This window comes from Fundulus heteroclitus, chromosome 9 (assembly GCF_011125445.2).
Source record: "Fundulus heteroclitus isolate FHET01 chromosome 9, MU-UCD_Fhet_4.1, whole genome shotgun sequence".
Taxonomy (NCBI): Eukaryota; Metazoa; Chordata; class Actinopteri; order Cyprinodontiformes; family Fundulidae; genus Fundulus; species Fundulus heteroclitus.
In genome coordinates this window covers 452538-466804 of record NC_046369.1, presented here as the reverse complement: position 1 = coordinate 466804, position 14267 = coordinate 452538, and the positions used below count along the sequence as shown (strand labels likewise).

General features: G+C 47.4%; 1 protein-coding gene and 1 long non-coding RNA gene across 4 annotated transcripts; both read left to right on the top strand.

Moving 5' to 3' along the window:
* Positions 1–420: 420 nt before the first annotated feature.
* LOC118564103 lies at positions 421–667 on the top strand. The gene is made up of 2 exons (XR_004931630.1): positions 421–476; positions 566–667. It is a non-coding gene; the product is annotated as an uncharacterized LOC118564103 (long non-coding RNA).
* Positions 668–3040: 2373 nt separating this feature from the next.
* LOC118564093 lies at positions 3041–9140 on the top strand. Of its 3 annotated transcripts, XM_036140767.1 has the most exons (3): positions 3041–4839; positions 8436–8531; positions 9064–9129. In XM_036140767.1, the coding sequence occupies exon 1, from the start codon at positions 3075–3077 to the stop codon at positions 4785–4787; it is 1713 nt and encodes a 570-aa protein (XP_035996660.1). In that variant the 5' UTR covers positions 3041–3074; the 3' UTR covers positions 4788–4839; positions 8436–8531; positions 9064–9129. The 3 variants fall into 3 exon arrangements, with proteins under 3 accessions (XP_035996660.1, XP_035996661.1, XP_035996659.1); XM_036140768.1 differs by lacking the exon at positions 8436–8531 and having other exon boundaries at positions 9064–9140; XM_036140766.1 differs by lacking the exon at positions 9064–9129 and having other exon boundaries at positions 8436–8568.
* Positions 9141–14267: the final 5127 nt, after the last annotated feature.

Sequence of the window (14267 nt, the reverse complement as noted above, 5' to 3'; positions counted from 1 at the left end):
TGAGCTGCATCTGGAAGCACTACTTAAACACCACGCAGACAGCGAGAGGATGCCAGAGTGTTACCGTCGTGGTATGCAGACAAGCCTTGGCCTCTCGTTCTCTGTGTTTCCCAGAGGAACTAATCACTCACCTCTGTGTCTCCCAGGTACCTCCTCGTGTCAGTTCTCTTCCTCTCGTGACCTTGTGAAGTCTCTCGTGGCAGGAGCTCCAAGCATCGTCATCTTCCGTCTGGTGTTGGTCTCTCCTGCAAACCTCCTGGTTCCTCCTGAGTCGGTTCCCCTCCCCTGGAACCCTGCTATCTCCGGAAAGTCACCTGGTTCCTCTCGCTGTCCCGGACATCTGGATTCCCCGGTGCTGCTCGGACCCGACCCCACCTTCGACCCACTGGCCTCCCGGACACCTGTGGGCCACCATCGTATGGCTAGCGCTGAGTCCTCACCGCTTCCTCCCCGGTCGGCCTTCCGTCCATCGAGTGGTAAGCTTGCGTCCAGCAGCAGATCCAGCTCAGTCAGACCAGTTCCCCTTCACGTTTTCCCAGCTAACCTCTGTCTCGTTCTTCCCTAGTGATCGACCCGGTTTCCTGCTCCCTGACCGTTACCTGACGCTGCCTCCGCTGAGGCAGAATCCTCCCGTTACCTGGTTCTTAAATAAAACCTTTAAACTTCACCTGTTTCTCCCGAGTGTGCTTCTGCATGTGGGCAAAATACATAAAGCCAACCATGACAGAAGAACACTCTGGCCCAACTAATCCCACAGGCACACTCGGGCAGGCTTTAGCTGCACAACAGGACCGTATAAAGGGTTTAGAAGCTACAGTGTTCGGGCTACACGACCAGCTCCAGAACTTAACCACACAGATGAACCAGCTCTTAGGTATGGTTAGCACTAGCCGACAACCGGTTGCTTCCGCGTCACCAGACCCCGCCTTCCAGCCTTCGTCACCTCCACCGTCGGAGTCTGGGCGTGAAGCGTCATCACCTTCCCCGGAGAAATACTCCGGAGAGACTAGTGAATGTGGTGGTTTCCTGTTCCAGTGTTCCCTAGTCTTTAATCGCTCGCCTCAGACTTTCTCCCAAGATCACATTACAATCTCGTACGTTCTCCGGTTATTGACGGGCAGAGCTCTTAGATGGGCCGAAGCCCGTTTCGTTAATTGCCAGCAGTTTAACTGCACTTTCGATGAGTTTGTTTTTGAGTTTTGTTCTGTGTTCGCCGCCGAGTCAGATGAGTCCCAAGACGCTCAGCGGCTTCTCACCTTACGTCAGCGGGGTAGACGGGTGGCGGATTATGGTATAGATTGCCGCACTGCGGCGGCGGCAGCGGGCTGGGAGCAACAAGCTTTAAAATCAGTTTTCCTTCAGTCCCTAGATGAATCCTTAAAGGATGAGCTGGCGCGTGTAGAACAGCCAGACTCACTCAAGGAATGCATAGCTCTGGCTGTGCGTTTAGATAACCGAGCGCGTGGGAGAAGCTGCCCAGCATTTCCGCCGTTAGTCCGGCCGGCTCCTATCGAGCGGACCCCCGCTCGTTCCGCCGAATCCACTGCGCCACCTCCTTCTTCACCCGAACCAATGCAGTTGGGGCGTGTTAGACTCACGCCAGACGAAAGACAGCAGCGTATGAGTTCTAGACTCTGCATTTATTGTGCCTCGCCCGAACATTTCATTAAGAACTGTCCGGAGCGGCCAAAAGAGCCGGTCCGTCGGATGTAGAGGGGGATCCGGCGGACCATATTGAGACCTTCCCATCATCTCCTCCTCGTTTGTGTTTACCCGCTGCCGTCGTTTCTGTTGTATTAATCTTTGCCCTACAGTCAAAGTGACCTGTTGCCTCTCGGACACAGAGCCAGGAGACGAGATGTCTGTGTATGTAATCCACTGATACTGAGTGCAAGGCCGAATGCTGCAGCATAACACTGTATGGCTGACGACTGTCTAGGATGGGCTGTCTTTGCTTTATCTCCTGCCAAGGCCACGGTGCAGTATTAGGGAGAGCCGAAAGCGAGGTCGGGCAGAAACAGGGGCAGACGCTAGGCTGCAGCCGCGCGGTGCGAATACTTTGTCCATGTGTTGCTCTGCTCTGTTTCTCAATAAAGTGCTGGAACAGTAACACTCCACGTCTCCTTCTTCAGTAAATCTCAGGGAAGTCAGTTATCTGTTCAGAACTCCCATAACAATTTTGGCGTCAACGAACAAGATCTCCGACCGGCGGGCCAGGGGGTCCGGGGACAGGAGCAGCTTTGGCCGGCCCGGAGAAGTTTATCCGGCCTCTGTTACCCCGAACGGATTTTCAAGGGATGAGGAGGGGCTCCTGATCTCGGGACGGCTCTGGAGCGTCGGCGCGGGATCAGATTCGAACCTTTCTTTTCATGAGACGGTAAGAGAGATACTTTCCAGCATTTTCTTTAAATGCAATTGCTTAAAGGAAAATTAGGCTTAAATTTAAAAACAAAAAACAAAAAAACAAAAAAAACAACCCATTGTTGTTAGAAAAATACTGAATTTTTTTTTAGATAACAGTGCCAATACTGCAAAACTTTAAACCTACAAAATAGAAATTAAGAAAGCCTATAAAATATTAAATGAGTTTAATCTCTGGAGCAAATAAAGTAGGACTCAAAAATACAGACCAGTTTTTTTTTTTAAAAAGCTTTGACATTAAACTAAAATTCAAAATTTAATTAGAATACGTTTTTTCAGCTGAAATACGGACTTTCCCACAAGGGGGGAGGAGGGGCAGAGTGATTTTCACCTGGAGAACAGGTGACCGGCTGAGCAGTTTGCAGCTGGTCCATTAAAGTCCTCTTGTCTTGGGTTTGTGCAAGAGGCTGTCCACTTCTGTTGTGGATGAAAGCGGCAGGGATGCTGAAGTCCTTGACTGTTGCGAAGACGTTTGCAGCTTTGATAAGTGGGGACCCCGACCATTATAACAAAAAGGCGACCATCGGATGTGAGGCCTTTCATTTAGTTGGTCGATCGTGCTAAGGACGTAAAAAATAATAATAAAAAACACAAAAAAAGGATAAAATAAATAAAATAAAATAAAAAAGTCCGGAAGCGGAAGAGTCAGTGTAATGGGTCAAAGGCAGAGTTCTCGGGGCCCACCCTTGCCCCAGGGTGAGACGTTCGATTTCATGCTGAAAAAATATGGGCCCGAAAGCATGTCATGCATAAATGATTGGATTAAACATACAGATTTCCCACAAGGGGGGTCATTTAATATGGCAATACTAAAAAGGATTGAAGACAAAATAAAAGAACAAGAAAATAAATTAGAAACAAAGAAGACAGTCAAACAAAAAGAAATATTGGGAATACGGAGACAACGGGCATGCCTTAAATGTTGGAAAGATGAAGCTGAGAGACGGCAAAGAAAACAAAATAGTAAACGGTTGGCTGGGAGACTGGATGTGACGGGAAGCGTGTGTGGTCGTGAAGACAATTGCTCTGTCCCCTCCGCTTCTGTCCCTAATGTCCAGAATGACTCTGGCGTTTCTGCAACACACACACGCGCACACACTAGAGAGAAAACACCTCCTCCATACAAAGCTTCTGAAAAACAGGATTTGTCTAATAACCCTCCTTTCTCTTCTACTTCCATGTATCCTGATCTGAGCGCCCTCACAAGCGTGATGGACCACGACCTCGACTCATACGCCTTTGGCCCAGGGCAACCACAAGCCAAACCACAACCCCAGCATGTGAGCAGCAGCAGCCACCCGGACGACACATCTTCTGAGGCGGGGGGATCTGCATCAGCATCGGCCCCCACGCAGCGGGCAGCCTTAAAGACTGAGGCCGATACACCAAGAGGGGCTGCTGGGGCGGGTCGCTCCTACGAACTGAGACAAGACATCAAACCTCCTGACCGCTACACGGACATCAGTGCCCCGATGGTTGAAGTTATGGGCCCGAATGGACGAGACCTGGTTTTCAGGGCCTGGACACCACAGGACATTGAAGAGAATGCTAAGTCTCTTCCTGATCCCACCCTGTGTGGTGAGAAGTTTGCCACTGCTTTCACTGACTTCTGCAGGGAACTGCGTCCAACAGGTGCTGAGATTCGCAGAGTTCTCGCACGCAAACTAAGAGCAACTGAACTGGCAAAGATTCATAACAAACTGCCTGAAATGGGACTGCGAGTTCTTAACCCAGATTGGGATCATGCGGACAATCAAGGGTTCGTGAATGCAGTCAACGGCCTGGCCGAAGAAATTAAGAAAACTTTCCCCACAAAAATCAACATGACGAGCATCTACACCTGCAAGCAGAAGGCTGACGAGTCCACAGACGACTTCATCGAAAGAGTGATAGAGTGTGTCACACGTCACAGTGGACAGCCAAAACCTTCCACACTGGGGGTGGACGGTAATATCACAGTTTGGGAAACCCTGGTTTGTGACTCGGTCATTAAAGGACTTCTCCCACAAGTTGCCGAGGCATTCAAAGCAGCCTACGTGGGGTGGGCTGAGGAACCAAAACTGTCCGAAGTCCGGAAACACGCCAGACATGCAGCCAGTCTGGTGGATGAGCAAAAAAGAACAAAAAAGGACAAGACTGAGAAAGAACTGCATCTGGCTGCCATCTCCACGTATCAATACATCGGCAGAGGAGGAAGAGGCCAAGGAGGGAGAGGCAGAGGAGGAAGAAACCGAGAAAGATCCTGGCCAGAACAGAGGAACCCGGGGCAAGAGGATGTCTGTCATTGCTGTGGGAAAAGAGGCCATTGGTGGAGGGACTGTCGGGTTCGTAAGGGTCGCCCTTCGCGGCGTCAGGAAGCAGATTGACGCTGTAAGCCGGAGGGGGGCGAGCCGTCACGCTTGTGGGGTCAACAGATTGGTAATGTACCCCATAGGGGATCTGAAAATGATTTTTCTTTTCCCTCTCCTCCTTTTCCTCACACTGCTGACACACATAGCAACACTGAGAGCACACACACACACACACATGCAGATAACGGGCTGCAAGCTTTTGCAGACACAAACACAGCTGCGAGTGTTGCCTCTCTGCCTGATACAGAGACACACTCGCTGGACAATGTTAACATGCACACACATTTGGAATCCTCTGCTTTTCGCAATGAAGTACCTGCTTTGAAATCTTTTGCGGCTGTGTGGAGTCTTGAAAGTGCAGAAAATGAGTGTGTGGACAGTAACATTTTGACTGAACCATCTTTGGAGAAAAGGGTTGAGGAGGTGGTTCCGACTTATGCTCACTTAAGATCTGAAGCATATAGGGCTTTTCCAACTCTGGAACTGGTGGTTGATGGACACAGAATATCCTTTATGGTTGATTCTGGAGCGACATCATCAGTAATCAGAGCAGAGGAGTTTGAAATTCCTCCACGGCTCAGTGGGAGCCATGTTTTCTCATTGTCTGCCTCGGGTCAGGTGACAAAAGAGCAGTTTACAAAACCCCTCACCTGCGTAACTCCGGGGGGGAGTTCTTTCAAACACAGTTTTCTGCTATCGTCTCTGTGCCCTGTGAATCTGCTGGGAAGAGATTTGATGATTGAGTTGGGAATCGTGCTGATCTCCACACCAGAAGGTGTTCTGGTGAGCACCGGAGGTCGGACAGTGGTCAGTGCTGTGAAATACAGCCCGCAAAACTTGCTTTATGCTTACGAGTGGAAATTTCAGAACTCCCTGTTTAGCGGGCAGCTGATGGAGGAAGTCAAACAGCTTGTGAATCCTCTCTCAGAGACTAAGAGCTCCACTGATCTGAGCTGCACAGCACACACGTCACGGGGCCCAGATGCAGACTTTGAGGAGGCGTGGTTCAGGGTGTCATCTGAGAAACTAACCTTTTCCACACTGTATTGGAGTTCCCAATACGCTGCGCTTGCGATCAATTTGCTACCTCAACAGCTAGCATTTTTCAGAGAAAATGGAATTCCACACATTCCATTAACAAAGCCCGTTAAAGGGGAATGGAGTGAATTAACAAATTTTGTCTCACAATGTCAAACGATTTGTGATTGGACTGTGGTACCACAACATCCTAACATTCTGTTTTCACAGAGACTATCTGCTTACAAAAGGCCTTTCACCGGTACTGTTCACTAACAAAGAACAGTTCATTTGGTTCCAGAAAATGAAACATTCCTTTCTCATGGTCTGTTTCCAGAAGTTGACGTCACTTCACATCCTCTGCTGTCCCAGGTTCCTTCTGAACTGTGGGCAAAGAATAAATATGATGTTGGTCTCATCAAAGGGTGTGAACCAGTCATCGTAACCCCTAAATCAGATTACAGACCCTGTCAGAAACAGTACCCTCTGAAACAGGAAGCAGTTGAGGGCATCAGACCTGTTTTCGAATCCCTTCTAAAAGAAGGGGTGATCATTGAATGTCCAAATTCACCCGTGAGCTCGCCTTTATTCCCTGTGAAAAAGGTGAGAGACCAGGGCAAGCCAGTTGAGTGGAGATTCATCCTAGATTTGCAGAGGGTGAATTCAGCTGTAATTGGTCGAACGCCCGTACTACCGAACCCTACCACGATCTTGGCGCAGATTCCTATGGATGCTGCGTTTTTCTCTGTCGTTGACTTGTCCAACGCCTTTTTCAGTGTGCCAGTCCATAAGGACTCGCAGTACTGGTTTGGTTTCCAATTCGAAGGGAAACTTTACACTTCACGCGTTTGGTCCAAGGCTACACAGAGAGCCCGACTATCTTCAATGCAGCTCTGAAGGCTAGTCTGGACTCTCTGCAGCTGCGTCCAGGTACAACGCTGGTCCAGTATGTCGACGACATTCTTCTCTGTAGTCCCACAAAACAGCAATGTGAGGAGGACACAGTTGCTCTTTTGAAGCACCTCCATTCTGAGGGACACAAAGCCTCTCTATCTAAGCTGCAGTTTGTGCAGCCTCAAGTGACCTTTTTGGGTCACCACATCTCTTCAGAGGGCAGGACTCTATCACCTAAGCGTGTGGCTGCAGTTCAAAACATCCCTAAGCCTGTCACGAAGAAGCAGCTTCTGTCTTTCTTGGGAATAACATCTTACTGCAGAAACTTTGTTCCAAACTACTCAGTGCTGGAAGCTCCTCTGAGTGCCATCATGCATGGTAAAGATCTTCAACCTGCTGATAAGCTTACTTGGACATCTGAAGCCGAGTCTGCTTTTTCTCAGCTTAAATTAGCTTTACAGCAGGCCCCTACCTTGGGTCTTCCGGACCCTAAAAAACCCTTTGTTCAGGCTGTTGATGAGAAACATGGATGCATGACCTCTGTCCTCATGCAGGACCATGGAGGGAAGTTGAGACCAGTAGCCTATTATTCTGGGAAACTGGATCCAGTTGCGGCGGGACTGCCTGGCTGTCTTAGGGCAGTGGCTGCAGCTGAGCGGGCTGTTTTAGCATCACGTGACATCGTGGGCTATTCTGAACTAACAGTGCTTGTGCCTCACAACGTTGCCATCATTCTTCTAGAACAAAAGACTTCACATCTTTCTGCAGCGCGCTGGCTGAGGTACACTTCTATCTTGCTGGACTTGCCAAACATCACTGTGAAGAGGTGCAATGTGTTAAATCCAGCTACACTTCTTCCCACTCCTGAGGATGGGGATCCGCATAACTGTGTGTCGGTGCTGGAGGAAGTTTGCACACCACGACCTGATCTTTCTGATGTTCCAGTGGAGAACCCAGATTTGCAGTTGTTTGTTGATGGTTCGGCTTACAGGGATCGTATCACTGGTGTGAATTGGGTGGGATTCGCTGTTTGCTCATCGCATGAGACCCTGTGTTCGGGTTCTCTTCCTAAACACTTTTCAGCGCAAGCAGCTGAACTGGTGGCTCTGACTGAGGCCTGCAAGTTGGCAAAGGGGAAGACGGTAAACATCTTTACGGATTCCCGGTACGGATTTGGTGTGGTTCATGACTTTGGTGCCCTATGGAAACATAGGAAGTTCTTGAAATCGAATGGAAAGCCAATTCTGAACTCTAAGCAGGTTGCACACTTGTTAGAGGCCATCTTGTTGCCCAAGGTCATTTCAGTGTGCCGGTGCGCAGCTCACTCCTCGTCTGGTGACGTTATCTCGCAGGGGAACAGGAGGGCCGATGCAGCTGCGAAGCGTGCGGCTGGGAAAGCTCCTCTGTACACTGCCTTCTCCTCCTCTGAGGGCAAGGAGGAGGGTACACCCCCATGTTCTTCTTCACTCACAGACTTGAGTGCGATGCAGAGTTTTGCATCTGCTGGTGAGAGGCGACTGTGGGCTTCTTCTGGAGCGAAGTGCAGAAATAACATTTGGTATGGACCAAATGGGTTACCATGCTTGCCAAAACACTTCTTCCCACACTTTGCAAAGCTAACCCATGGCTTAGACCATTCCTCATACATCAGCATGGCAGCTGCTTTAAAATCTCAGTGGTTCACTAGAGGCTTCAGCTTTTATGCAAAAAAGTTTTGTCAATCATGCATGATCTGCTGTTCATTCAATGCAGGGCGTGCCCCTCAGAGGACTCTAGGTGCACACCCTCCTCCTGGTAAGCCATTTGACCACATCATGATGGACTTCATTGAACTGACTCCTTCTGAAGGTAAGAAGTTTGTCCTTGTCATCGTGGATATGTTCAGTAAATGGGACTGAGGCTTTCGCTTCTAAAAAGGCTGACAGCCATGCTGTCACAAAAGCCCTTTTTGACTGAGATTATTCCTCGTTGGGGGATCCCCGGCTAGGATTTCAAGTGACAATGGATCCCACTTTGTCAACGCGGCTGTGGACGGAGGTGGGTAAGTTCTTGGGCTGTGACTTAAGGACACACTGCGCGTATCATCCCCAGAGTTCCGGTGCGGTTTGAACGTGAGAACGGAACTTTGAAGTTGAAGCTGGCAAAATGCTGTGAAGAAACAGGTCTTTCCTGGCCCTAAAGCTTTGCCTATTGTCCTCACTTATATGAGGATGAGAAAAAGGGCGAAAGTTAACCTCAGTCCATTTGAAATTCTGTTTGGAAGGCCGCCAACTTGGGCTTTGGACCTACAAACCGTTACTTGCCCTCCACTTCTTTGTGTGATGATGACATGTTATCATATTGCATTAGGCTCACAAAGGTGCTTTCTGAAATCTCTCAGACAGTGAAGGAAGCATTGCCTGTGGCAGCCGACAGAGCCCTCCATTCGTTCCGTCCAGGAGACTGGGTTCTGATTCGGACTTCCGCCGGAAGCATTGGAGATCCAAACGCTGGCTGGGTCCATTCCAGGTGCTCCTCACGACGCACACGGCAGTGAAGGTCGAACAGCGAGTCCTTGGATCCACGCATCACACTGCAGGAAAGTGCCCACCGCCGCGGGAGACCGACCGATCGCAGGACAAGAAAGATCACACCACTGGCATCATCATCATCATCCACCTGAGCCACCGAGCTGGGCTGTGAGGACTGCGGCCCACCACAAGTTTTGGTTCCTAGCAAGAAGAGGTGGGTGAAGAACACTGCTCCGACGGAATCACAATAACATTCCGGGCAGTGATTTGCGTTGCTTGTCTCCAGAGACCTGATTCAACAGAGTTTGTTTTGACACGGCTGATCTGTGGAACACAGCGGTTCCAAGAACTAGATTTGTTTGCTCATTGCTTATGCTCCCTAAATATCAGAGAACTGACTGATTAAAAAAAAAAAAAAAAAAAAAAAGAAAGAAAAAAAAAAAAAAAAGGGGAGAGAAGAGGACAGAGGGACGACGCGTTGCCATCGTCTTATTCATCATCATTCTACATTCTACATCATTCTACATCATCATTCTACACGGCACATCAAGATGACCTTCTTCAGAACGGCTGAGAAGCTGGCAATATGTTGCCTTATGTTGCATTTTACTTATACTAATCCATGGTTTTGTGATCATAATGATTCTAATGTCCTTAAGCGTGTTCCTACTGTTGCTGTGTTAAATTCAGCTGATCCAACCATCACTCAGGCTTTTAAGACACCTCATTTGCAAAGAAGGGTAAACGACATGTTATTGCTCATCATGGCGTGACTGACAATCTCTGGTGGCAATTGGCAGCTACTACTGCTCGAAAGTTACAAATGGTAGTTGTTATGTTTGCACCCGTTTGCCGCATGCAACGCAGGGGTCATCTTTACTCCAACCATGGCCGGTTAACATCACCACTGTGTTATCATTTTTTTCTGCCTGTACACAACAGCGCCCCGTAACAGGTCCCATATCTTGGGGGCTTCTAAACCCCTGAAACATTTTCCCTGGGCAACTAATTTTTCTCATCATTCTGTGCGCTTCCCTTATGGTTTCTCAAATGCTACAAATGTTAGTGTTTGCGGGTTCTGTTATGACCCATTCAGTTTCATCACATATGCGGTCAGCACCCCTGTGTTTTGTTCTTCCCTGTGTCAGATCCAGTTTTAATTTGGGCAATTGCAGTTAACTGTGACAATACTGTGCCAGCTTCTTGTGCGCTTACAGATAAAAGACCTTTATGTGCAGACGACCCATTGAAACCATGGCTGAGACTTTTTAATTTGACCAAATGGGGTTTAAGGGGTGGTGCCTTTTCTTCCCTCCAGGTGTATACTCCATCTCCTGATGTTATCCGTGTCCTACTAATATGGTATGGGTGTGGTCATCGTTCTACCTGTATCTCCCAAGTAATTGGTGTGGTGCCTGTTATTTGGCTTATCTTATTCCCTCTGTTAGGATAGTTGCCGTCTGTACCAGTGGGTGCCCAGAATAGCAGGAAGAGGGGAACCAGTATATCAATGGGACGCGAGATAGTCCTCAGCAACCTTTCCCTGGGTATGGTGCTGTTAGTAATGCTGAAGCCATTAACAGACTGGCTGCAGATTTAGAGAACTTGACAGCTTTGGTGGATGAGGGGATTTCAAAGCTACGCCCCGGAATTGAAGGCTCTAAAGATTAACTTCCTTACAGAACCGCATGGCTTTGGACATGTTACTGGCAACACAAGGGGGCGTCTGTAAAGTCATTGACTCAGAGTTGCTGTACTTATATCCCAGACTCTTCATCAAACATAACCTCTATCCAGCAACACCTGCATGATTGTTTAACTCCATGGTTAAGCTGATTCTCCTCAGCCTGAATATGACGGATGGGCATGGCTTAACAGGGAGTGGGTGGCAGTCGATCTTGGTTCGTATTTTTCACCCCAGTCCTAGTGGTCATTGCCCCCTGCTGATTGTTTTGTCGGGCTGCTTAATCCCTCTGGTTAAACGAATGTTAACTTCTGCAAGTATCAGTTAGCTTCTTTACAGGTCAACCGAATGCAGAACCAGGTGTTTCCTTTGAGAACCATGCCCAAGAAGTTGAAAGTTCTGATCTTAGTAATGATGATATTTCTGATCTAGTGATTATGACGATGGTGATTATGATAATAATGATTGTGATGTTAATGATACTACCTGCTAACATGGAATACTTTTCTTTTGGGTGACTGTTCCTTGAATTTTATTTAATTCTTTAAATGTTCCTGACAATGATTATTTGATTCAATCCTTTTTATCAGGGGCTATTCCACAGTCATAATGTCAGATTGGGTTTCCTATTTTCCCTTCATTCGTTGTTGGTCTAATGTCAACTTTGATTTAGGCATAGATCTAAGTTTTGTGTGGTACCCTCGGTTATGCGTAATCATTTTTTGTTATTGGAGTTTGATATGATGTTTACCCATAGATTCTCAAATTGTCTCTCACTATCTGCTGAAAGAAAATGAATGTTTTCTCACACTAAAGATCACTGATTTATGCAACCATTGATTTTCCCTAGGGGGACCTGGGATCTGATTGGCTCCAAAGATCCTTTAATATTAGCTGGTAATGATAACACTTAGATTCAATACAGGGTTTCAGGCTCAGATTGGCCGAGAGCAGATTTCCCTGGGAGGGGCTGCCAGTTTTCCGGCCCCCTAGGGGTAGCTTTTTCTGGCATTTCCTCTGCCGCACTGAACCTCTCCTGCCTTTGCTCTGGTGTGTAAGTTTGGAGTGGGTGGATTATTGTCCACTGGAGGTGTAAGTGGAGAAAGGAGTAGGGGGGTATTCAGGGCGGGGTGAGAGTAGACGGATTTGACCTTGGTTACTGAACAGGTTTAGCTTACCATAGTCTAATGTAATTTTAAAATAATGTGCGCATAGGACCTAAAACAGGCCTTACTTTAATTAGAGGAACCCTAAATTGTAGGCAAATGCCTAAACTTTGATCTTGTGGTGTTAAAACTCTCCGAAGCATTCATGTTAATCACAACTGAAGTTTCCAGCACACATGATTTGTACTTGCATGTTCATGTCACGAGTCATCTTGTTTTGATTTGTAGGTGATCACATAGATTATACATATTCTATGCGATCAAGGGGTGGAATGTTTGTATTAATCTTGCCCTACAGTCAAGTGACCTGTTGCCTCTCGGACACAGAGCCAGGAGACGAGATGTCTGTGTATGTAATCCACTGATACTGAGTGCAAGGCCGAATGCTGCAGCATAACACTGTATGGCTGACGACTGTCTAGGATGGGCTGTCTTTGCTTTATCTCCTGCCAAGGCCACGGTGCAGTATTAGGGAGAGCCGAAAGCGAGGTCGGGCAGAAACAGGGGCAGACGCTAGGCTGCAGCCGCGCGGTGCGAATACTTTGTCCATGTGTTGCTCTGCTCTGTTTCTCAATAAAGTGCTGGAACAGTAACACTCCACGTCTCCTTCTTCAGTAAATCTCAGGGAAGTCAGTTATCTGTTCAGAACTCCCATAACAGTTTCCGGTCGGGAGACTTTCAAGGTGTTAGCTCTAATCGATTCCGGTTGTGATTTCAACCTGATCGACCCTTGTTAGTCCAGCGGGCTAATTTAAGAACAGTAGCGCTCGAGCAGCCTCTCCAGTATCTGCTTTAATGGGGACGTCCTGCCCCCGTATCACGCACCGCACCTTACCCTTTAGTTGCTGGTATCGGGAAATCACCGTGAACGGGTCACGTTTTTAATCTTTCCCGTCAGCAGGCCCGTTGGTGCTCGGATTCCCATGGTTACAGCATCATAACCTCATACCCCCAGATTAACTGGACGGACCGTCGGGTTGAATCATGGTCACCCAGTTGTCATGCCAGTTGCTTAAAATCAGCAGCACCTACAGCATCCTCCTCCACAACACCTACCTGCGTCCAGTTGATCCCGAGGTGTTAAAGTTAGTTCCTCCCGATTACCACGACCTTGGACAGGTTTTCAGTAAGGCACAGGCCAGCTCACTCCCGCTGCACCGTCCCTATGACAGTGCGATTGATCTCTTACCTGGTGCTCCGTTACCATCTAGCCGCCTATATAACATCTCGCAGAACGAGCGCCAGGCGCTCGAGAGTTACATTAAGAAGTCTTTATCAGCAGGACTCATCCGTGCCTCGTCTTCTCCCCTAGGGGCAGGTTTCTTTTTCGTAGTAAAAGGACGGTTCTCTTCGCCCGTGCATAGACTACAGAGGTTTAAACGCGATCACAGTTAAGAATAGTATCCACTCCCTCTCCTTTCATCCGCACTTGAGGCAGTACAGTCAGCCACCATCTTTACTAAGCTGGATCTACGCAATGCTTATCACTTGGTGCGGATCCGCCGGGGAGATGAGTGGAAGACGGCGTTTAAAACTCCACTCGGTCCTTTGAGTATTTAGTTATGCCATTCGGCTTATGCAAACCACCCTCAGTTTCAGTCCTCCCTAGTCAATGACGTCCTCCGTGATTTCCTGAACCAATTCGTGTTTGTTTACCTTGATGACATTTTAATCTACTCCCGCAGTCCCTCCGAGCACCTGAAGCATGTCCGCCTCGTCCTCCAGAGCTCTTTTAAAAAAGATATAATAATATATATATATATATATATATATATATATATATGATATATAATATATATATATTATATAATATATATATATATATAATATCTTTTTTAAAGATTTTATCCAGTTCTGATAGGTAATGTAAAATTTTCTTTGGTTATATTCAAGGAATTCCTACACTACATCCAGAATCAACATTTCATGTTGATGGAGAACATCAAAATTTAAATCTCTTTGTCTTTGCAAATCATGAATTGTCAAATATACCAGTTGAAACACCCAAAGAACTGCTGATCCTGTTAATTTAGATCCCCTGACAATGAATGTTTATCCCCTCGATTTTAAAATGGACGGTAATATTAAACTTGACAGTCAAAAAGGGACCTCAGGTAAGTCATTTTTATCATGTAAGGAACAAAGCAAAGGTAAAACCTATTCGTTCAAGGCAAAAATATGGAAACACTACTCTAAGCCTTCATTTCATCATGGCTGGATTATT